Source organism: Coenobita brevimanus, chromosome 46, assembly GCF_032717465.1.
Source record: "Coenobita brevimanus isolate Jiangsu-jjx chromosome 46, ASM3271746v2, whole genome shotgun sequence".
In the NCBI taxonomy this organism is placed as follows: domain Eukaryota; kingdom Metazoa; phylum Arthropoda; class Malacostraca; order Decapoda; family Coenobitidae; genus Coenobita; species Coenobita brevimanus.
Genome location: NC_136999.1, coordinates 56,054,538 through 56,079,908, shown reverse-complemented (window position 1 = coordinate 56,079,908; position 25,371 = coordinate 56,054,538). Strand labels below are relative to the sequence as shown.

The 25,371-nt window shown below is 41.3% G+C and overlaps 1 protein-coding gene across 1 annotated transcript in view; it reads left to right on the top strand.

The window, feature by feature from the left end:
- LOC145398645 (aminoacylase-1A-like) overlaps positions 1 to 24,872 on the top strand; it is a 66,312-nt gene extending 41,440 nt beyond the window's left edge. The window contains exons 6-9 of the mRNA XM_080271450.1: positions 779 to 928; positions 4,550 to 4,629; positions 8,001 to 8,061; positions 24,672 to 24,872. Of these exons, the coding sequence (XP_080127576.1) occupies positions 779 to 928; positions 4,550 to 4,629; positions 8,001 to 8,061; positions 24,672 to 24,824 (444 nt within the window). The 3' untranslated portion in view covers positions 24,825 to 24,872. The remainder of the gene's footprint in view (positions 1 to 778; positions 929 to 4,549; positions 4,630 to 8,000; positions 8,062 to 24,671) is intronic.
- The last annotated feature ends 499 nt before the right edge of the window (positions 24,873 to 25,371 follow it).

Below are 25,371 nucleotides of genomic sequence, written 5' to 3'. Positions count from 1 at the left end.
ATTGACTGTCGGAAGATAATTTTTGTCCCGTCTTTTCTACAGTGCCAGTTATTCAGTAAAGTAGCTGTGTTTGCATTAATGTTTTGAAGGTCTTAGTCATGTATGTATGTGCAGTGCTTTTTTCACATGGTTATGGCAGTTAACATTGATACTGGATGTTATGTAGCTTCAGCACACCAGTGTGCCACCAAGTAGTAAGGACAGGTCATGTAATGGCCTTAGGTTATACCCTTACTGAGACCTTGGGCTTAAATTTGAAGTTTTCTGTCTCAAGGGCACTGAGTCCAGCCTTCCCCAAGGAACAGACTGTTGTTTTATTTGTACAGAAGATATTTAGAGAAATAATAGTATCAGCCAGGACTTTGTATGAGTGTGATTGAGTTCCCCACTGTGGAGTGATGTGCAAATCCAGCTACCTGGTTTTTGCCCCCACACCACTCCCATGATCGTACCTTCCAGAGTAGGAAAGGAGGTTTGGATGATGATGATGACAGAGTATGGCATACCTAGTATAGCAAATAAGGGAAGCATTTCACAGTAGTGCTGCCCACAACTGTCTGGGTTCAAGAGGCTAAATTAGGTATTGCTGTGTATACATGTGCAATGTGCATGTGTGTGTGTTTGCTGGTTGATTTGTTTGTATGTTACCAATATCCCCTATCCTTTGTAAGTACAGAATATTACTGTATGTACATTTAATTAGAATTCTGGCCTAATCTCACATTAATGTTTTTTTTTTCTCTCTCTCTCTCTCTTTCTTTTTTTTTTCCCCACATAGGGAGGTGTGCAGTTCAATGTTTTGCCAGCAGAGCTGAAGCTGAGCTTTGATATACGGGTGTGTCCAGCTCAGGTAGAGACTTTTGAAGACAAAGTACGAGGCTGGTGTAAGGAGGCTGGAGAAGGTGTTACCTATAAATTGCGGGAACCTGTAAGTCTGTCTGTGTGTCTGTTTATAGCCAGATGCCTTAATCCTGGAAGGGATGGCCACAAACAATATGCCTCCTTGTCACTCTGTTTTCCACCATCAGGATGCTTTTCTGCCAGCTCACCCCACCCTGATTAATATACCTCTTCACATCATTCTCAGTCTCCCCTCCATGTCACTCACATTCACTGTCCTAATCAGTCTGTCTCATTCTTCATTCTCTTCACTTGGCCATACCATCCCAGGGTTCATCTAACACATTCCAGCTCATCCATGTCAGCATCATGACACATCTTGGTTTCCTCACTTGTCTGTGTGTCTCTCCATGTAAGTTGTTGTGCTCCTCTCAGATTACTCATTTCCACACCTTTCATGCATGACTCATGTACTACCAACAGACTTTGATCTTCCTTTCCTTATGTTAGAATGGGGATCACAATGCTCTTGTGCAGTGACTTCATTACATGTCGTCACTTTTGTTGCCTGTCACAGTCGCCAATGCACCTACTCTTTATAATTGTCTCCACACCAAAGAGTGGCGAGCTACTGTATTTCTTCAGTTTTTCTTCTTTATTCTAAATGCCGTATCAGCTTCACCACTCCATTATCATTTAGGCCTTTTAAATGTATATATGGGGTCCAATGGCAGACCGTTTAAATATGCAGGTTTTGATGTCCTGTTTTTGTGTGTTCATCAATCATCATGGCAATTTACATAGAAGCATGTCAGTGTACTGTAGCTGTGTGGAAACCATCCTGTATTCCATTGGAAATGCTGGCATTCTTGGAGTACATAACTGGGGAGTCTTTGCATCAGTAATGTTAGTAGTTACACAGTTTATCTATATCATTTTGTTGTGTGTGTGTATGTTGGGAGGGGAAGGGGGGAACAGGGAGAAGTGAAAGATTTTGAATATCTGAGCTCAAGGTTAAGTTTTGAGTTGGTGCAGATTGCTCTGGTTATTTCACATGCATCTTCTGATGACAAGTTTAGATGAGAGGGGTAAGTTTTTGAGACATCTGAGCAGGGTTAAAAAACACATACCAAGGACTTACGGTATAGAGTGTTTTGTTTTTGTTTTCTTTTTCGTAGGCTCCAACATGCTTGCATGCTTCGGCCTTGGTCACCTAGTGGCGGCTCTCCATGCTGCTCCATCTCTGGCAGCCTCCCTATTCAGTCCCTTAACCCTCAGGTCACACATAATGACCTTGTTCCAGGTCTTTTTTGGTGTACTCCTCGCAACCCCATCCCTAATATTAATGCTTCTCACTTGCTGCACTCAATTATCATCCCCCATCCTCTCCACATGCCCAAACCACCTGTCTACTGCTCCTCATCACATATTGGGCAGTGACTGAACCATTATGTTTTGGAAAAGAAAATTCTGCTTAAATAGCTAATTTCTCATGATCAGTACAACTCTGGTTTTCAATACCAGTAAATGCCAGGTGATTTTGTTCTGCTGAGTGAGTTATAAGAGTCTGAGTCAGTTCCAAAAGCAAAGAAGTTTATAAAAATAGGTGAAAAAATGGGACTGGAGGAAATGAAATAATGTTGTTGGCTGATTATTTATTTGTAGGGGGAAGGATGCATGGGAGTATTCATGACACTAGAAATGAGGGGGCTGCTTTGAAGGTGTATATGGTGCCTCCACACTTTCATGTAACAGTAGTATTTTGGGCTGTGCAAAAACCCATTTTATACCTACCACAATCTTTAACAACTACCACCTTAATATCAGCAACACAGTTCACCTTTTCATCATCTCCCTGTATCATCAGTATTGCTTTTTTTCTTGTACACCACATTACTGTACATCCGTTAATCAACTTCTTACAGATTATGCATGTTGCCTGTATGGGTGCTTTGTTTGCATGTGATGAGTAGCCTACAGCTTTAGTGTAAACAAGTGCTCGCGGGCCCTTCAGGCAGAGGGCTCTCGTGTTTATGTGCTGTTCTAGTGTAACGTTGTCACTTGGATTTTTTGCAGCTAACCAATTGATCGTGTTATTTGCAGCTCGGGAATGGAACCCAAGTTGTCCGAATGCAAGTCCAAATTACTTTAGTTGTACCTGTGGGCAAAAAATTCTACGGCGATCCTATGCCGGGCTCTGGGAGCGGCATTTTTTTGGTCAAAATGTGATCCCTTAAATATAGTAAAAGTTTTTCAGTCATAATGGGACCAAGTTTTTTTCACATCAGCAAATTTTTTGCAATTTCTGTGCCAATTTTGGTGCGATTTGAATGTGTAGTTTCGGCTGCCCAAAATACACTCACACACACTGACACACGGCTAGTGCTATGGTATATTAGAAGAGTCCATCAATTTCCCTCCTTTAACTGACTCCTCAGTCTCTACCCCTTCATGTTTTGTTACGCCTTTCTTTGATGATTGTTGACAAAACATTGACCTCTGTTGTTTTGAGCTCTTTGACACTATATCTACCCCATTGTGAAGGGCATGCAGAACCTGTTTATCTACTGTACACCCCCACCCTTTCTCTCTCCTTCTAAACTATATGTAAGTTAATCAGTATTGTCAGTCCTTCCTTCACAATCTTAATGCATTGTGTCAGCATCAGTTGAATGGATCTTGATTTTGGATTTGCTGCCATGACCTTTTGTGAAAGGGTATATGGTAAATGGAAACTCTCTGCTATAAGTTCCACGTTTCTGTCAAGGTATTTTATTATGTATTTTGCATAAGCTTGGATGGTGTATAATAAACAATACATTCTAGAAATACCTGATATTGTAAGTTACAGTAGGTGAAAATATAGTTTTGTTTGTGTTGAACAGTGGGCCACTCAACATTCATAACCGTACCTAGTGAAGAGAGGGGAGAATGATTGGCTCATGTCACACATACAGGGATTTAATGTTGAAATTCCAAAAACTGCTGTTATTTTCCAGTTATTAGGTACATCCGTGTAAAATGTATGAACCATGGGGGAGGTGGTGACTCAGTCAGTAGAGAGGTGGCCTGCTGTCCTACCAGACCCAGGTTCAATCCCCACTGGGGCAGGGAACAGTTTAAGGATTTGAATTTCATTAAAACAGACTTTACTGATCTACCACAAGACCCGCCGACACGTTGTAAAAATACCCCCGCTAATACCAACACATCAGTCCTGTATGAGACAACCCTAGCATGTATTCAATATGGACGGTGGGTGTTAGTGCTGAAGTGGTGACATGTAGAGGTGTATGGTATGTAGGAGGACTACTGGGCCTTGGGAGCAGGCTGTGAAGCCTATGCCTAGAGTCGGTCCCATTTATTTAAAAAAAAAAAAAAATGTTGGCTACTGTATTTCAGTGCTAGTTCTTGTTAAAGGAAATGCCTTAGCATACTGGTGAAATTATGACTTACTATACAGGGTATTGTGAAAGGTATTTGATCATGAAGGTGGTGTAATCACAAACCATCCTGCAAAGGCAATATGCATGTAAAGAGGAGAGATTGTATGCAAGAGGTATTAGGATGCATAGCATAATTTTCTTGTAGAGATAGAACGTCAAGTACAAGCTCATCTCTACGGAGGTATATTGTAACAGAAAACCATGGTATGAATAATCAGTTGTAGTAGAAGGTGGTAATGTTTGATTAATAATTTTTGTTTCAGTTTCGACAGATGGAGCAGATGTGTGTGGAGGAAGGCAAGAACCCTTGGTGGGACACTTTTGCTGCTGCCTGCAAGAAAGCGTAAGATTTTATTGTGCAAATGGTAGATTAAAGATACAGTACAGTAATAATAATTGTGAAGGTAACTCTCATGGATGTTGCTGTTGAGTAACCTTGGTCTGTCTGGGTGTCCTGTGCAGTGACCCAATGTTCCCTTGTGGCAGCCAGCACCTTGCCACAGTGAGGTGTGGGGAAGTGCAGTGATTGACTCCCAGTTGGACGTCACATTTGCATCTCTCCACTTAGTTAACAGGGACACCATAGTAGATTCCAGATCATCCTTACCATCCAGCTTTGTAAATAATTTCCTAGATTACAGGAAACCAGTAGGCTTACCACTTGGTGTAGAGTCACCTGATGTGGAAAGATTGTAATAAAATGTGACAGGATGGATAGGGGAATTAAGAAGAGAAGAGGGCAGGTAGAAAAAGAATGATAAAAGTGAATGAAAAATTAGGCAACACTACATCAAGTGAGAGGATGATGGTCACCACCACCTACCACCAAAAATCACATAGTCTAGTATGTTAAGGAGCTCCAAATAAATGTGGCCCATAAGGGTTTATATTTGAGAGCTGATTGAGGTTTATTGCAAATATAATATCACTCAGGTGGAAGGGGGGAGTAACTGGTCACTAACCATAAATGTCTGGACTGAGTAGCTTAGTCACACCCACTGTGCTAATGATTAAGCAATAAAGGATGAAGCAGTACACTCAGTTATGATTTAAGAGCAGATGTACTCAATTCAGATGAAAATATGTTTATGTTTATAGTTACATTTTTATATATACAGCATATTCATATATATATTTTATATATATATATATATATATATATATATATATATCATCATCAGCCGTTGAGGTCCACTGCATGACCAGCCTATCCCTACTGAAGCAGGGACGATACAGCCAATGTATCTCTACCCAGTGGCTTAGGCTGTCTGGTAGAGACTGTATATAGGGTGAGAAGTGCTTGTAAGTGTAATTGTAGTGTTGTAGTGCCTTTGGATGTGTGTGTAGTCTGTGAACCAAGTGTAATCGGCCCGCCTTAAGCCGATTGGGTGCAAGCATACTAGTATGCGACACTGGTTCAACCACAGCACCCCTTATGTCCGCCAAAGTAGCAAGTGGCTTGGTGAATGCTTCCCAAAGTTTTTACAACTGGCGGGAGGCAAACCCACGCTCACCAGTGTGCAAAATGCACACTCTACCACTGTACCACAGAGGCTCCATATATATATATATATATTTATATATATATATACAGTACCCTCATGTCCAACACGCGTTAGTCCAGCACGATTCACGTCCAGCACGGAGAGCAAATAATTAGTATTATTTAATACGATTTAATTACTGCAACACGAGTGTGTTAGCATAACACGCACAGAGCTCCGAGAAGTGGGCGAAATCTGCAGAGTTCACCTCTAGCACGATCACCCCCGGTCCAACACGGTCATACTGGACATTCCCATGATGCTGACAGCCAATGAAAACTTTTGATCAAGTAGCCTTCCCCGCCTGCTATCGTGACGTGATCGTGATGTCGCCCAATTAAAAACGCTTCTGCTGTCACGTGATGTTTTGTTTAAATTTCTCCCGCCACAGCGCCACTCAGTCGCATAATTGCACTGGAAGGTGCTTTTTTCTTGCTGCATTTTCTGCCCTTGTTACTGCATTTTACCCTGCTCACGATGCCTAGGAAGCCTTCTGAGAACCCCAAGAAGCGTCGGCACCTCCCTCAGGCCACCAAGCTAGAAAGCATCGAGAGGAAGAAAAAAGGGGAGAGGAAAGTTGACATTGCCAAGGCCTACGACATGAATGAAGCCAACGTGAGGACCATAATAAAAAACCAAGACAAGATCCTGGCAGCAGTGAAGGCATACAGAGTGCTAGGACAGGCACAAGCAGGACCTTACATGGCTGTGGACGAAGATAGTGATTCTGAGTGTGATTTCGAAGGATTTATGAGGGAGGTTGAGGAGGAGCAGCAGCCATTACCCGCTAGTGACGCCAGCAGCCATCCTCTGTGGACCCAGTAGGACTACCTACAGTCTTGGATACCACCTTCCATTCCCAGCAAGCCCACCAACACTATCCTAAAAGGTTAGTTATCATTCATAGCACTGTACCATTTATTATAATTACAATAGTACCAATATATGTATAGGTATATGGTAGGTATATAGGGTGACTTTTCCTAGGGTTGCTGACTTGATTCATTTTTCCCCATAAGCTCTGTTGTTTGTCCAACACGTTTTTTGGTCCAACACGTGACCCATGCATGACAATATTACCGTGTTGGACGCGAGGGCACACACACACACACAGCAAAACCTCCATGAGTCAGAACCCTTTTAGTTGGGATTACAGTTAAGTCGGCATGGCATGTGATATTTGTTGACGATAATTAAAAAATTTTGAAAAAAAATTGTTGTAAAAAATCCAAGAGAAAAGTTCCTCATGTCATAAAATTTTGCCTAATGGAAACCCAATCCCGGCCTGATGCACTTGCTTCGTCATGTTTCAGTGAGAGTCCATCATCCACTTTCCACCTCAGTCTAAGCGTCTGCCACAACCAACATGCAGCCTCCAAAGCAGTGTGTCCTCAGAATTGCCTGCACAAATTTTTTGCAGTGACTCTGGTATTGGATACTTTTGCCTGCAGTAGTGTATTACAGTACTGTACTGATTAAGGCCTGTATTCCTCACCCTGCCGTAGGGTGGGAAAGGAGGTCCAGACAATGACGATGATATAAAGTGTATATAAAGTGTAATAATGTTCTTAAAGCCCGTATAAAAAGTGTACAGCATAGTGTAATAGTGTTCTTAAGGCTTGTATATCAAGTGTAATAGTGTTGGTAAGGCTTGTTTTATAAAGTGTAAGGTAGTGCAGTTGCAGTTATGGTTAGAAAATGTTGCACACAAGTGAAAATGATGCACAGAAGTGATCATGTAACCCTCTGACTTCTCTGTGTCCTACCAAAAGGCCCTCCTTATGCTGGGATTACACCTTCTGCAAACATGGTAACTTTTTTTTTTTTTTTTTTTTTTTTTTTTTTTTTTGAGGCCTCACACTTTCCATATGTTGGAATTTCAGTGAAGTTGGAATGGCCTCAGCCCCTATTATATTCTGAATTAAAGATGTTTTACTGTATATATATATATATATATATATATATATATATATATATATATATGTATGTATGTATATGTTTATATAAAATCATCATCATGTAATCTTGTGTTGTCCTGTCAGGAGCATAGGAGCCCTGGGCTAGGCAGGTTGGTCCTGGCATTTAAGATGAGAGTGACCAGCCCCACTCATCCCTGAGTGGCATATATATAGTATGTACAAAATATATTAATGAGTTTTTTATATTCCAGAAATGTGGAACTTGAGAAGGAAATATTCCCAGCCTCAACTGACATGAAGTTTTTGAGAGCGGTATGTACCAGTGTAAAGTTTTGTAATGTATGGACACTGTTGTTTTGACAACCTCATTACCTGCTCTGAAATGAGCAGACCTGCAGCTTGGATGTTGTCTTAAGCTCTGAAATGAGCAGACCTGCAGCATGGATGTTGCCTTACTAAATCTAATTTTTATGTGTTATCAAGTCATTTCTTTGTAGGTGGGGCATTTGTTTGGGGTAGGATGTTAAGTGGGGGCACTCACCATCCACTCACTCGATGTAGTGCTGCTGTCGGGTGTCTGCCCTTTCCTCTCCTCGATCCTTCTTTCCTTCCATCCTCTTCTCTTTGTTTTCATTATTCGTTCCTCTTCCTTATGCCAATGGGTGACTTTATGCTCCTTCTTCTGTCTTTCTTTCCTTCATTCTTTCCTCTTCCTTCTGCCTGTGGGTGACTCTACACTGAGTGACAAGCCTAATGGTTTCCTGTACACCAGGAAACCATTTACTACACTGGGTGGTAACCATATAACCAAATTTTGGCGTCTGGTGGTTTAATGGGTAATTACGGCACTTAAGCTGGTGAAGGTTTATATCCAATGGGTGGTTGGAGTCATTGCTCACATGATGCCATGCAGGGATGAGTGAGACTGGTCACTCTCATCTTAAATGTCAGGACCAACTTGCCGAGCCCCGGGCTCCTACACTTCTCATGGGGCAACATAGGATTGGATGGTGGATGGATGGATAGCATTTGTTTGGGGTAGGATGTTGACATCATTGCTGTTAAAACACTTGAATTCTGTGATGTATTTTTCAGTTATACTCATGCAAACAAAATGAGAGCAGATGTTTTTTTATTGTTCGTATAATTTTTTGTGCATGTGTGTGTGAGAACATAGTAACTTAATTTTTAACCAAACTTGATGGAGGGATCAGTGGTCAGTGAAAGTGTTGACCTGTTGTTTTTTAAAATATTAGGTCAGAGGTTAAAGTCACAGGGCTAGGTCAAAGTTTGGTGTAGCCAGGTCAACTGAAACAGTTTGTATCAAATTTATATGAAACTTGAAGAAGAGGTTGAGAGTAATGTAGAAACAAAGGCCTGTTTATGAGAAGTCATTAAAGGTCAGGGTTACAGAGTAAGGCCCAAGTTTGACCTGTGTGTGTGTGTGTGTGTGTGTGTGTGGTTTGTTTTGTTTGTATTTACCTAATTGTGATATACAGGAAATGAGCTACGCTCGTGGGGTCCCGTCTCTGTTTCTCAGTAAGTCAAATTTAGCTTTAAACTCGTTTAAGTTTTTAGACTGGACGATCTCTTTGTCCAGGCTATTCCACAGGTCTATACATCTATAATAAAAACTATATTTCTTGATATCCTTCAAGCAGCTTGGTTTCTTCAGTTTCATTCCGTGTCCTCTTGTTACTCTCTTATCCCATAAAAACAGATCTTCTTTGTCAGTTTTATCTACTCCCACCATGGTCCTGAACACTGCAATCATGTCGCCTCTCTTTCTCCTTTGCTCTAAGGAAGGCAAACCCAGCTATTCCAGCCTCTCTCTATACGACAGACCTGCCAGACTGGAGACCATTTTGGTTGCTGTTCTTTGTATTCTCTCAATCTTGTTTATATCTTTCTTTTTGTGTGGGGACCACACTACTGCTGCATATTCTAACCTGGGGTGAATCATGGCCACTATCAATTTTTTCATCTCCTCATCCATATAATGAAAAGCTACTCTTATATTAGTCAGGAGTTTACGGTATACGTCTCTCTAACTGTCTTGTTAATGTGTTTTTCAGGTGACAAACTGTCCTGGACAAGCACACCCAAATCTTTCTCTTCTCTCGCTTTTCTGATTGGTTCATTACACATCAAATAATTCAATGATGGCCTCTTGGTACTTTTACCCATTTCCAATATTTTACATTTCTTTGCATTGAATTTCATTTCCCACATCCGGCTCCATTCGTGTATCCTATCCAGATCCTCCTGCAACATTTTGCAATCCTCCTCAACCTCTACCTTCCTCATGATCTTTGCATCATCAGCAAACAGACTTGCATAACTGTTCACTCCATCTACCATATCATTTACGTAAAATCAGGAACATTACTGGCACCAACACCGAGCCCTGTGGGACTCCACTTGTTACTTCCCTCCATCCACACATCTTATCCTTTATTACTGTCCTCATTTGTCTGTCTCTCAAAAAGTCTCTCATCCATTCCAGGAGGTTCCCCTTCAGTCCTCCTATATGCTCTAGTTTCCACATTAGTCTCTTATGGGGTACCTTGTCAAAGGCCTTCTCCAAATCTAAATACACACAATCCACCAAACCATCTCTCTCCTGAACCACATCAATCACTCTTGAGTAAAAACTCAACAAGCTGAAAACACATGACCTTCCATTTCTGAATCCAAATTGGCTATCAGCCAAAATATTCATCTCTTCCAGATATTTTATCCAACTATCTTTCAGAATTCTTTCATACAATTTTGCGACCATGCTGGTTAGGGACACTGGTCTATAATTCTGCGGTTCTTCCCTGTTTCCTCCCTTATAAATTGGTACCACATTTGCCATCTTCCATTCTTGAGGCACTTTCCCCTCTACCAGAGAACACACAATTAAATTGTGAATCTTATCTGCCAGTTGTTCTCTGCATTCCTTCAGTACCCAATTAGAGATTCCATCTGGTCCTGGGGCTTTCCTTACATCTTGAGTTTCCAGTATTTTATACACTTCCTGTACTTCCACTTTTATATCTTTTATCACTACATTTCTAGTCACTCCCTCCCCTTCCAGAAACTCCTTTTCATTAGTGAAAACTGATTGGAAACATTTGTTCATAATTTGTGCTTGCATTGCTGCATCTTTATAGACCTCTTCTACTTTCAGTCTTCCTTTTGTTTCAGTTTGCCATTAACAAATCTATAAAACAGTTTGGGTTCATCCTTACACATGTCTGTTATACCTTTTTCAAAATTCCTTTCTTCTTCTCTGTGTATTCTTGTGTATTCATTTCTAGTTCTTTTATATTCTTCCTTCGTTCTGTTGTTACCTCTCTTTCTCCAGTTGTTCCACGCCGTGTCTGTCTCTTTTTTTGCTGTCATACACTTTCTATTAAACCACTCCTTTTTCCTGTTTTCTTTCCCCTTAACTCTTGGCACAAATTTTTCCACTCCTGAATTATACAGGTCTAGAAAAATATCCCACTTCCTGTGTATCTCTCTTGTTTCTCTGAATTTTCTCCAATCCACATTTTCAAAAAATTTTCTCAATCCTGTAAAGTTTGCTTTCCCAAAGTTGTATTTTCCCTGCCTATAAAGCTCGCCTCTTGGCTCCACGTTCCATGTTATCACCTGGAACTCAATGACCACATGATCACTTTTTCCAATAGGACACAGATACTCCAAGGATTCTGTTACATTGGGTTCTTTGGTAAACAGTAAGCCTAGTCTTGCTGGTGTGTCCTCACCTCGGAACCGTGTCTCTTCTTTGACCCATTGCGTCATCACGTTGTTCATTGTTATATTTAATAATGTAGTGCCCCACGAATCTTCGCAGCCTCCTGAGTCCCATTCCTTCCAGTTCACCTCTTTACAATTGAAGTCACCCATTAAAATTATATTGTTGCTTTTCTCAGTCATTTTCTGTAAATAACTAGCCATGTCTGACAACATTTCCTGGTATTTACATCACTCCATGCTCTTGTCTTAGGGGGAACATACACTACTGCCATATCTTGCTTGTTTCTAATTTCATATTTATCACTTTGGCCCTGCCTTCTCCCATTTCCACGGTATCTACATTTATGTTGTTCTTCACTGCTATCATCACTCCTCCTCCTGTTTTTTCTTTTCTGTCTCTTCTCCACAGTTTGGATTTACCATCTCCCATATGAACATCAATATCTTTTCTTAACTTGGTCTCTACAAAGCGCACAACGTCAGGTTCATGTACCTTCAAAAAATCGTTGATTTCTAGCCTTGCCGATATTAAACTATCAACATTAGTATATACCACCTTCCAATTATTTTTGATGTTTTTTATTCCCTCTTTTCTCCTTTTCTCTGCCGGTACCACTTCCTTAATTTCTGATCCATGACTCTCCAATAAAACACTGTCTTCTCTTCCTCCGTTCTCTGTTCGTTTTTTACCTTTGCTTCCTTTACTAACTCCTTTATTTTAGCTCTTTCTTCCTCATTTGCATCTCTCCTTATCCAAACATTTTTTAACCCTTCCTTGTCTGATAATTTCCATGCTCTATTGATAATTTCATTTACTGTTGCCTGAGACTTAAACTTTACCTTCATTGGCCTTGCCCCTCCTTCCTTGTACTTTCCCACCCTAAACACCTCTTCAGTCTCATCTTGAGCTTCGTTGTTTTCCTCCATGACTATTGATATTATTTCTTTAACCTTACTCAGTTCTTCTCTTTCTATTTCTGATCTTATTGTCATACGTTTTTCTTTTACTCATGAAATTATTACACATTTCTTCTTATCTGCTACATCCCTGACCAACGCTTCTCTACTTCTCAGTACTCTAACCACTTCCCTCTCCACGTTTTCCTTACTTTGTTGTTCTATAATCTCTTTCAAATTTATGTTTCCTTCCTCCTGAATTTTCTTCCACCCCTTATGTTGTTCCTTGATTTCCCTAATGTGCTCATCCTTCATCCTTGACTTCAGAGTCATACTCATCTAGTTTACTTTTCATCCTGTCCCTTTCTTCTTCCAACCTCTTAGTCTCCCTCTTGAGCTGTTTTATTTCATTTGATGCAGATTGTGTGTGTGTAACTTTGACAGTTACAAGAATTTTGTTTTGACATCACTCATGCACAGTACAGACATCATCAGATAAAAAAAAGCAGTTAAACCTTACAATCATATGTCACAATACCACTTTCCAAATCAAAGCATCTTGGAAAATGAGAAATGCTTTGAGCTGCCCAGTAAAAAATTTAACATATGTCAATTGCCTCATGAATAATGGCAGTATGTTATATAATCTAGGGGCTGTATAGGAAAAAGGCCAATCAGAGAAAGACAACTCATGAACAGCTGTGGGTTCATTGAGGCGCAAGGAATCGTCTTCATGTCCTAACTTCACATTTGATCCTGCTGACTGAAGCTTTAACGATTCAGAGGGTTACTTTGGTTTGCCAGACTTAAGAACCTTCAAAGTAATAAGACATAGGCTAGTTTTAATCCAGTTCTGGCTTCTAGTGGCAGCTGATGTGACTCAGTTGCAATTGAGGTAGTAGGAGTTCTTTGGGGAGGCCAAGGATAAGTGTTGCTGCTCAGTTCAGCACAAAGTGAACCTTCTTAACCCCTTAACCGCGGGGCGTCACTTTCGTGACGCTTGGGAGCAAGGGACCATACCGCGGGGCGTCGCTTTTGTGATTCTGTGTTATTTTGAATTCACCCGGGCTTTCAAGTGGGGGCTTGTATCATCTATCAGTACTGACAATGTCCAACACTAGTCAGCACTCCTAATCTCATCTGTACTCCCATCCATTGTTGACAATTTAGCCATTTCTCCCCGTTCTTGACTCCCCTCCCTACCCCCACTCCATTACCCTATCCTCTCGCCTGCCCGGCCATGCTACGCTAAGTAAATCTTCCCTGGAATTTTTCACTGATTTCATCCATTGATATAAGCCCTATGTCGTATTCTTATACCAAATAATATATACAAGAAAGAAATCAGGTAAGTGAGAGTGCCATACACCTGGAATTGGCTAATTATCACCTGACAACACCTCACGTGCACTCGTTCGCTAATTTTCGCTGTTTTTTTCCCCTTGAAATATGCCGTATAATCTATTTTCGTAATAAATATACATGTAAGGAGAGAAGGAGAACCCTAAGTGATATTTACATTCACCTGGAACTACCTAATTTATAATGTATTGTCTACATTTCCTGCCAATCATATCAGTGCTACACAAAGCTGTTTCAAGATTTAACATTGGTAGCTCTGATTATATATCTCCTAAGTAGGCCTCTAATCTATTTTCGTAATAAATATACATGTAAGAAGGGAAGGAGAAGCCTAAATGATATTTACATTCACCTGGAACTACCAAATTTATAATGTATTGTCTAGATTTCCTGCCAATCATATCAGTGCTAGGCTTAGCTGTTTCAAGAGCTACGTTGGTAGTGCTGAATAACCCTCAAGTAGGCCTCTCAACCCGGGCCGGCCCTCCCTAGCAGTTCTCTCTCAGATTCCGAAGAGGAGAGTACGGCTCATCCTCTTGCTGACTTCAGGGCCTTTTTTCACCCCCATGCAAGGGCCCTGTGACCTTTACCCCCTACTAAACCTCGTGTGGAAAGAGGTAAAGGGCTGACAATTGATAAAAGAGTGACTACGATCTTTCTATTGAGTAAAACAGTGCAAGTGGAATTGTAAATAATGTGTAAATAATGTGTAAACAGCAAGTGAAAGTAATGAATGTAAATATACGTGAACAATGGAAAATAGTTTTATAAGTTATTTCAAGTGACAGTGCATAACACAGTGTAAATAAAATAGAAATGTAAATAACGTAAATAAAATAGAGAACGTAAATAGAAATGTAAATGAGTAGTATTATAAGAATACGAGTATATACCCTAGGAGTAATGAAAGTGAAAGTTTCACTCTAGCATGTCTGAATGCTATGAGTTATGAGAGTGAAGATGAAAGTGACATTCACTCTCAGTGCCAGTATACAGGACGAGAAAGTGAATGCTACGTATTTTACTGAAAGAAATTGAATCCCTACAGTGACAATAAACTAATACTACTGAAGGAAACTTATGGATAAAGAATGTAGATATATATAAGCGTTATATAGTAATAGAAATATAAAGTGTGAGGGTTTTATGAATAATAAATGACAGACTACCATGAGCGAACTAGTGCCAGTGCGACGATCAGACGCGCTCGTAATTTCCATTGCTTTCACAGTGTTTTTTTTTAGTATGGATCCCAAACTACTTGAAAATTGTAGAATAGTGTTTATAGTGTTTGTATCTGGCTGTGGTAATCATATTACGGGTTGTCGGGAAGTGTAAAGTGGAGACTTCGTTACCCTACTTCAGAGGTCTCCACAAGTCCTACGGTAACCGACGAAGGCTCAACAATCATTCCAGGAGAAAGCTGAAGGTATGTGCCATAAGCATATGTAATTTTATTATTCTAGGACTAATAACTGATTTTTGGCAAATATTTTTTGAGAGTCTGTCGGAGCCCAAATAACCCCGCAGCACACGCAAGTCATTGGTAAACAAGCCCGCGGTGTAGGGGTTAAAGAAATTATTTGGGAGTCCAGTCCATAATAGATTACAATACTCGGCATGAGACAAGACCATAGGATGGACCAGTGTTAAGAGGCAACATCTATTCACCAGCTGTTTCATACAGTCCAGGTTTCTGATATGCAGATATAACCTCTGACAACTTGATTAATATGTTCTTTATAATATATTTTTGAATTAAAACATGTACTTAAATTTCACACAGACTTAGCTGGATGAAGTTGTTGATATAAGTGAACAGATATGTTGTTTATATCTTGTGGCACATGGTGGTGTGGTGAAATCTTTAAGTGAGACTATTGGGCACTTTTTTAGGGGATAAGGGGAAGTGGGAAGGGTGTTTTGTGCTGGTGTGGTAAACTCTGTGGTGCATCATATTTGCATGATCTTTCATTTGTAAAATTTTGTTTCTGTGGGTAGGCAAATCATCAGACTGTTGTCTGTCACACTTCAGGATTGATTTTCCCCCTTTTCAAAAGCAGATAACTACTCAAACTTCCTTATTCCTGCTAGTTTTAGGCAGTTTTATTCACTTGGGAAACATCTTTCATATTGATAGGTTTAATGATGGTTACGGGCAACTAGTCCAGTTCAAAAAGTCTCTCTTAACCCTTCACGTACGATGACTTAAAAGAGTCAAAACGGTGTTAGTCTGAAGAGGAGCCGATGACACACTTGTCAGTGTTGGTCTGAAGGGATGCCGATTGGGCAATTCTGAACAAAAATATTCACCAAAAATTATGTCTTGGCATGAATTGCATCAATATTTGGTGCATCATAGGGGAGGGTGTCTATTTCCAGGCCAACACTCTCAAATACAGTAGTTGGCATTCTCTCGGTTTTCAGTTCGACGGGGGAGGGGGGCGCATGCGATTTTTGACGATTTACTTGAAAACTGTTGGTTGTATCAGAACTCCGACAACACCACGTGAAAGCTCGTTAAATTCTGCCTCAAGATATATGCTTAGCTCTTGCATTATGCAGGCTGAATTTTGTGCTAGAGTGTAGGGCAGTTATTTTCACTGTTGAACAGCAGTATTCTCACCTCACTTCAGTACTTTCAAAATACTTTACTCATCAGTTTTGTGTGTTTTTATTAGCGTATCGTTTAGTATAAACATCAGGGAAGATGATGATATACAATTTATACCATTATTACCAATTTCTGGGGCAAATAAAATACATGGGAATCTTTTCCTTTGTGCGCGAGTCCAGCCTGACCTCATGGCATTTTCTCTGATCATGTCACACACACTTACAGAAAACTTACGGTGCACAAGGGGATTAAGCTGAATAAGTCTGTCTGATGGTAGCAGGAATCAGATGGAAACTATATCCTGTGGGTGATGAAGTTACAGGCTTCCCGTCACTCACTGCCTGAGTCCAGCAGTCACCAGTGTTGCATAGCCTAACAGTGTTGCTGGCTCTCATGAATACCAGCCAAGTGAGCCAGGCCTCCCACCTTCTGAGTGGCCACAGACTTAAATTTCCTCACCGCTAATCCCCACCCAACCTTGTAAAGCCTGACTGTGTCACCTCAGTTACCACAACTGATGTTGCTGGCCACTACTAAAGACGTCCTTTTTCTGTCCATCGTCCCCAGGCCTGTCACTGCAACCACAGATTTCGGTCTTTGAAGGAACAACAAATCCCAGTCTTAAAGGCCTTCTGATCTTTCTCCTGCCTACACCGTAACATCTGCAGTTTCAGGCAGAAAAACAATGTGCAACACTTTGACCTAGAAGACCCGGCTGACACCCTGAATTTACAATAAAGAGAACTTTAAGGCAGTAAAGGCACAAACTTTGACCCAGATTACTGTCCCTCCAATGTCAACCTTTTTCTGTCTGTGCCTTGCACTTTATTCTACCCTCAGCCCACACTGGGGAGAGCGGTCAGTCCAGGAGTGACAGTGCACATCTATACTCAGTTTTTTTTTATTGAGGCAAAGATGCACTTGGCAGGTCAGTGATGAATGGCTGAATGCAACATTACTTCATAATCTCTTTTCTTGTTAGCATTATTAATTGACAATTTACATTTGAGGGGGGACATTTCTGTTAGGAAACGTTTTTCGGACACGTTGCCTTTAGGCAATCATCACCAGCCTGTCAAGTGCATCGTCACCTGAATAAAAAAAACACTGAGTATAGTCACAGCTTGAAATGCTTCATAAATACAGAGCCTTTCGGCTCATGACCTGAGTCATCTGTCAGTGCTCAGAGCCAGTGCTGAGCCCAGGGATACTCAAGCCACAAGGGGATGGAATTCATCCTAATGACATGACTCTGGGGAGGCTGCTGGGATGGAACAACAAATGAGTTATTTCAGGCTTACTGAGGGATTGTAATATGAATGTGGATCAGCAGCCTCCCTTCCAAACAGCTGTGTGCCAAGTCACAGTGACTTACATCACTCCAGGAATACATCTTGGACCTTCTTTCAGTGGGTGTAATTCTCCAGGCACCACCAATTACTCCCATTTTCCATCCATTCTGTTCCCATTTTTTTCCCCATTAAAAAAAGTCCAAACTTATTGGACTTAACAGGTCCATCAGATGTTCCAAATTCTGCACGACTGTCCATGCAGATACATAGTTAACCACCATCATCTTGCAAATTGTGTTCTGACATGGATCATACATCAAAGATTCAAGATGGTCATCAGATTCACAATGGTGGCAAGAAATACCTCTTCATTGTGGTGCCGATTGTCTCAGCAGAGCTCCCAGAATATTCACAAAGCTGGCAGCTGTAACCTAGGAGTTGCCAGAGTGATGAGTAGATCTGCTTTGCTACTTTATGATTTGGTAGGTCATGGTTGATCACTGGCCCATCAGAGGAGAAGTGCAAGTTCATGGTCTAATTCACACACACTTCAATTAGTGAGGGACAAATGAATCCCAGTCTGCATGGACAAATCCCATCTGCACTCCATCCAGACCTTAGAGTTGACCAGATTACGTATGGGACATCAGCAGCGAACTGTCTGCCTATCTGTGATGAAGGTATCACCGTGATGACTGAGATTGCCAGCTTCAGTCAGCAACCTACAGTCAGCGCAGTGGAAGTCTGGACCCTCTAATTCGCACCATATATTTGGTAGGGTCCAAGAAATATTGTAGGAAAATTCCTATAGTCGGTGGATTTTTTTCTGGTGGCTTCTAGCAACTTTATAGGCTTACCACAAAATGCTGTGAGATTATGAGCTCAGTGCCTGCCTGACTTTGGATGGGAAAGCACATCAGATTTTGTTGTCCTGCATGGCACTTGTTAATTTCAAAGCTCTCGTTTTCACACCCTCCTCTGCCTTAGTGAATCATTGGAGATGGGTCCCAAGCCATTAACTGATGTAGAAAAAGCCCGAATTTTAACTATGAGAGAGGAAAATGTAAAAATTAAGGATATTTGTATTCGAACTGGGCGAGGAAAATCTACCATTATGGCACTCCTCGCTGCTGCCCGCCACCTGCGAAAAAACACAATTCCCCAACATAAAGATAGGCTAGGACCTAAAAGGAAGACATCATCAACTACAGACAGGTTACTGAAGCAAGCTGTGATAAAAGACCCATGTTTGACTGCTAGACAGCTGAAAGATATGTACCCAGAATTGCTGAAAGATGTGTCTGAAAGAACCATACAGCATTGACTTCAGAAAGACTTCAAGATCCCCAGCCATACTGCTGCACTGAAGCCTCTCCTTAATTTTTACATTTTCCTCTCTCATAGTTAAAATTCGGGCTTTTCCTACATCAGTTAGTGGCTTCGGACCCATCTCCAATGATTCACTAAGGCAGAGGAGGGTGTGAAAACGAGAGCTTTGAAATTAACAAGTGCCAGGCAGGACAAGAAAATCTGACGTGCTCTCCCACCCAAAGTCAGGCAGGCACTGAGCTAATAATCTCACAGCATGTGGTGGTAAGCCTGTAAAGTTGCTAGGAGCCACCAGAAAAAAATCCACCAACTACAGGAATTTTCCTACAATATTTCTTGGACCCTACCAAATATATGGTGCGAATTAGAGGGTCCGGACTTCCATTGTGCCGACTGTACATGTTTCGGACACCAGTGAGATATGTTGACAGACCTGTTGTAAATACAGCCATTCTGTTAGACTCCATTTGCCACAAATGACTGACAATGCTACATTCAGAGAGTCATGCAACTGTCAACATTTAGTCCTACTAAAAGATCCATTGCCTCTTAACATAGTGGGTAAATGAACAGAATGTCAGCACAACTGCCCATGATTCATCTGGCATCTGATATCTTGACTGCCACCATGTCTCAGACATGAGTTACCACTCCTCCCAAGGCCACGTATGGATGGGAATCTGCACCCATGGAACTGAAAATGACATCAGTATCAAAAGAACTATTGTACTTGTCTTGTCCTTGAGAGTCACCACCTCAGTCCCACATCATCCACGTCTACTGTTGACAGTACGGCATTGGTCTGTATTACTTATTTAAGCACATTACCCTCCAGTGCCATGCTGTTAAATAGTGACACACTTCAAGTGGCCAAACAGCAGATGACCATGTTTTCATTTCATACACCCTTTCCAATGGTGTCTCCTGTTTCATGCAGTGTAGGCGAAGCAGCACAAGGTTATGAAGGAGTGCATGGGGGATGTGCGTATGGTCTAAGGAATGCAGAAGGGGAAAGGATACTCGAGTTTGGGGAGGCAACGGACATGATTGTGTGCAACACATATTTTAGGACGAGACAGTAGGTTAATTATGTATGAATCTGGGGGAAATAGCAGTCAGGTAGATTATTTTCTGGTTAGGAGGGCTGATAGGAGGTTAGTGAGGGATGTTAAAGTTATAGGAAGTGAGGTGTGTGTGCAGCAGCACAAACTATTGATTTGTGATATGGTGCTTAAAGAACAAGTGATGAAAACGAGGACTTATGTACCTAGACAGAAAATATGGAAGCTGAAAAACCAAGTAGTAAGGGATGCCTTCTATAGCGAGTTGAGGAGAGTGGTGGCTGAACAGGGAGCTGTAGACAGAGGCGTTAATGAACAGTACAGAGCCCTCAAAAACAATTTCTTGAGAGTTACTGATGTAACATGCGGTTGGACAAGAGGACCTCCAAGACGTAAAGTAACTTGGTGGTGGGATGAGGGTGTAGAAGCTGCAGTTAAGGAGAAAAGAAGGCTTTTCCAGGAATGAAAGAAGGGAGGTAGCAAAGAGGATATTTGGCTGCCAAGCATAGGGCTAGAAGAGAGGTATACAGGGCAAAGTCTGAGTCACAGACTATTACTTGATAACCTAAATCATGAGGAAAGGAAAAATATGATATTTAGGGTGGCAGGTCAGATGAAGAGGGATAATCGGGATATTATAGGTGAGCAGTGTGTGAAGAATGAAGGAAGGAAGGGTAGTAAGTAAGGATATTAAAGATGCATGGAGAGAGCATTATAACCGGTTGTTGAATGAGGAGTTTGACTGGGACAGGGAAGGATTGGAGCCAGCAGATCCAGTGTCTGGCCCTTGGCCTTTGATTGATACTGCTACTGTGAGTGAGGCAATAGGCAGGATGAGGGTGGGGAAGGCAGCAGGTGTGTCTGGGTTGACTGCCGAAATGTTGAAGGCCTCAGGCGATATAGGGGTGAGTTTAGTCACTGACCTGATAAATAGGATTATTTATGAGTGTGTTGTCCCAGATGATTGGCTAAAGAGTGTAATTGTAAATGTGTATAAAGGGAAGGGTGATGCCCTGGAAAGAGGAAATTATAGAGGTATAAAGCTTTTAGATCAGATAATGAAGGTAATGGAGAGAGTTTTGGAAGGTATGATTAGAGAAAGAGTGAATATTGATGAGATGCAGTTTGGGTTTATGCCAGGTAGGGGGACCACTGATGCTATATTCATTGTTTGACAGCTTCAGGAAAAATATATTGGTAGGAGAAGGGATCTTTATTTTGTTTTTGTTGATTTGGAAAAGGCCTTTGACAGAGTCCCTAGAGAGATGGTGAAGTGGGCAATGAGAAAGCTTGGCTTGGAGGAGTGGCTGGTTAGGGTGGTTATGGCTATGTATGTGGGTGCTCACACCCAGGTAAGAGTGAATGGAGATTTGAGTGATGAGTTTTCCGTAAATGTTGGTGTGCATCAGGGGTCAGTCTTGAGTCCCATGTTGTTTATCATGGTACTTGAAGCCCTTTCACGTGATGTTAGAAACGGACTCCCGTGGGAGTTGTTGTATGCTTATGATTTGGTGTTGATTGCAGAGAACAAAAGGGAGGCGGAGGAAAGGTTTAGGAAGTGGAGAGATGGTATGGGGCACAAGGGCTTAAGGGTAAATGCAGATAAAACAAAAGTGATGATATCTAGGGTTGGTGGCGGTACTGTCAAAGACGAGGGAGAGTGGCCATGTGCAGTTTGCCACAAGGGTGTGGGAAGTAATTCCATCTTGTGCAGTGTGTGTGATAAATGGGTGCATAAGAGATGTAGTGGTATCAGAGGTAGACTGCGAGATAATGCTGATTTTATGTGTACGGCGTGTCGGGGTGAGCAGGTGGAGATTGTCAGACGTGAAAGGATTGAACTTGCTGGTGAATCTCTTGAGTGTGTGAAAGAGTTTTGTTATTTGGGAGACATGTTATGTGCTGGAGGTGGGGCTAGAGCTAGCTCTGTGGCTAGGGTGAGAAGTGGTTGGAAGAAGTTCAGGGAGCTCTTGCCTCTCCTGACATTGAGAGGACTCTCCCTACGTGCTAAGGGGTCTTTGTATGCAGCATGTGTTAGGAGTGTAATGCTGTATGGTAGTGAGACCTGGGCAGTGAAGGAGGAAGGTATTCACTGGCTCAGATGTACAGAAATGACAATGATTAGGTGGATGTGCAGTGCGTCCCTGCGTCCAAGGCCTGGAGGGGCTGGGTTTACGATGGAAGAGTTGAGAGGTAGGATGGGACTGGAGTGTATTGGTGTTGTGATGAGGAGAGGTAGATTGAGATGGTTTGGACATGTGGAGGGGATGGGGGATGATAATTGGGTGAGGAAGGTGAGAAGTGTTAATATTGGGGGTGGGGTTATGAGGGGTAGACCGAGAAAGACATGGGACAAGGTCATTAAGTGTGACCTCATGGTTAAGGGACTGAACAGGGAGGCTGCAATGGATTGTGCAGCGTGGAGAGCCGCCATTAGGTGACCAAGGCCGACACATGCAAGCATGTTGGAGCCTTTAAAAAACGAAAACGTTCTCACATAGTGGTTCCTATTGATTTTCATTTATAAGAGGTTGGCAGTAGCTACTGCATGTGTTCCTCTTGATGTTGACTACTAACACCAGGCTACCCCACAACACAGAGCCTGGCTGGTGCTGCTCTGCCAGCTTTTAACATCATTTATCAGTGACTTAGAGCATTTATTAGTGACTTAGAGCACCGGAAAAAATGCATCATGAACGGGAGCAAGGAATTTAATCCATCGTATGAAAAACACTCACCAGTCATCATTGCACTTTTGACTTATGAAGGGAGGGATGCTGACTCTACTTTTGGACCTAAAGACCATGTGGTCTACGGTAGCATGCAGTCTGTTGTGATGTTTTCATTATAGTGCAGTATAAAAATGTTCCTGTTTAGTGTGTGGTCCATTTCATTTGGCGCACCTCTAATGGTTCTCTATCCACGTACTTTCCATTTTCTTGTTTCTGGATGGTCACTCATGCCATGTTTAGGTGGAAAAAATAATTATGCTGCCATTTCTGCTGCTGCTGATGATGATGATTCTTTTAAACTGATAATATTACTAGGATACCGGATGCATCATGTACATCATTAGTATGGAATAAGATTTGTCAGATGTAAAGAATGTGTTGATGGGGGTATTGAAAAGACTGCTCGGGAAGGTCCCATGAGTTTTGTTCCAGGCAGCTTCCCCACAAGTTACCCGTTTTATAATGACTATGATTTTTTTATATTTTATCTGTCTATCCATAGCCAGACACCATAATCCTGTAAGGGGTGGCCATATGTCTTTCATTTAGTGGTTTTACAGGGAGGGGTTCTAACCCTCTGCCAACCCACTTGTTGACATGTAGGGAACACACAGGTTGGTTGTATGGTTTCCACCCAGTGTTGTAAATGGTTTCCTGGCTTACAGGAAACCATTAGGCTTGTCACTCAATGTAAAGCCACCTGAAAGGGAAAGAAGAGTAATAAAATGTGACATGAAAGATAGGAGGAATAGGAAGAGAGGGCAGACAGAAAAGGAATGGTAAAGATGGAGGATGAAGTAGGCAACACAACATCAGGAGAGTGATGATGGTCACCATCACTTACCACATTTTGTATATTGCCCCAGCTGAACATTTTATTCAGCATAGGAGAGAGCTTTTGGATTGAAGGGGCTAGAAGCAGTCTGGTGGTCCCTTCAGTATGTTTTCCTGTTATTTTCTTTTCTAGTGCCAGATGATACTATTCACCCTAGCAGACCCATGAGACTCAGGAGTGTAATAAGTTTGTCTGACATTATCTTTCTATCCACTTTGATGTGGCCTTAAAACTAAATTGCAACTGTCCATCTTGAAGGCTGAGCTAGTGAGTAATTAACACTGGAAGGGTGCTAGTCATGAGAAAGTGCCACAGAACAGAACTGTAATGCTACATTTTAGTCTTATTCTGTTATTGAGCTACAAGAAATATGCTCCAAAAGAAAAATCTTCAAGTTATGGTGGACAAATTCTGCTGCAGTGTGATTTGTGTGAGTGGCTTTCTATACAGGATGTATATTTTTATATACAGTACCTGTATGGTGTTCTTATCGTGTGTTGGTGCTATCACAAGCAAAAGTTCACCAACAGTCCACTGTCAGCATTACGTCCAGCCTTCCATATTTTGCGTTCCTCACAAAATGTCAGGGAATATCCTTCTCACTCTTGCTTTTTTGTTGTGCCCTTCATATTACTGTCGCTAAAATATTTCTAGTACCTTTCATCACTGTAACCGACAGAAAGTGCTGGTGAATTTTTTTTAGTATGATAGTGTAATGTACAGTAGAGTAGGACCTTGTTGTGTTTTCTTTTACTGTCCTTTTTTTTCACAATAAGTTCACTGTAAATAAATTTCTATTGATGCCAAAAAAACTGATTTACCAGTTTCCTGCTGATTACAGTACTGATGTTCTGTCATCTTAACATGGCCTACATTTTCACACTTATGCAGTTTAGTGGCAGAAGACATTTGTTTCAACTCAGCATCATGGAGGGACGGCAGTTTTTAGTTTCTGAGTTAAAGTGAAAATAATGTAGTTGTGCAAAAGGTGAATTATGTGGAATACATCCATGACGTATGACGAGAACTTACTTTCTGTGATCTCTGCAGATGGGTATTGATGCCATCGGGTTCACTCCCATGAACAACACACCACGCCTGCTGCATGACCACAACGAGTACCTCAATGAGAAGGTCTTCCTGCGTGGTATTGACATCTATTACCAACTCATTCATGATCTAGCCAATCTCAAGCCTTTCTGAACACATCCTTGGACAAGGGTACCAGATGTTTTATTTTCTGGAAAGAGTAATTACAGTACTTTTTTATCCAGGTCTTTTATTTTTTATCAAAGTTTTATGATTTTCATATATTTGGTTAAAATGTTACAGGTTTAAATATTACAGCAGTGAAGAATTTATGTACTATTCATAGCCATATACACCTTGCATGTTTTTGTACTGCTAGTGGATTAACATATCAGAGGAAGGGTGCCTATAACCTGTAGGCTGCTACAAAATTCTCAGGAATGCATGGTGGATGAATATTACGTATTTCTCTGAAAAGGAGTGTAATATTGAATATTCCCTACTTATATTTTGGTTGTTCCCAACTCACTGCATCTGTGGATAGGAAACGAGATAGGAGGATCATTGTGATGACGATAATGATGATTTGTCATCTGGCTTTGTCATTTATTGATAGTCAGCTTACCTATAGCATGGCTAATTGGTCAGCATGAGGAACTCCATGAAGGAAATCAGCATTATGGAAGACACAGAGTCTATGGGGAAACGGCTAATGATGGAC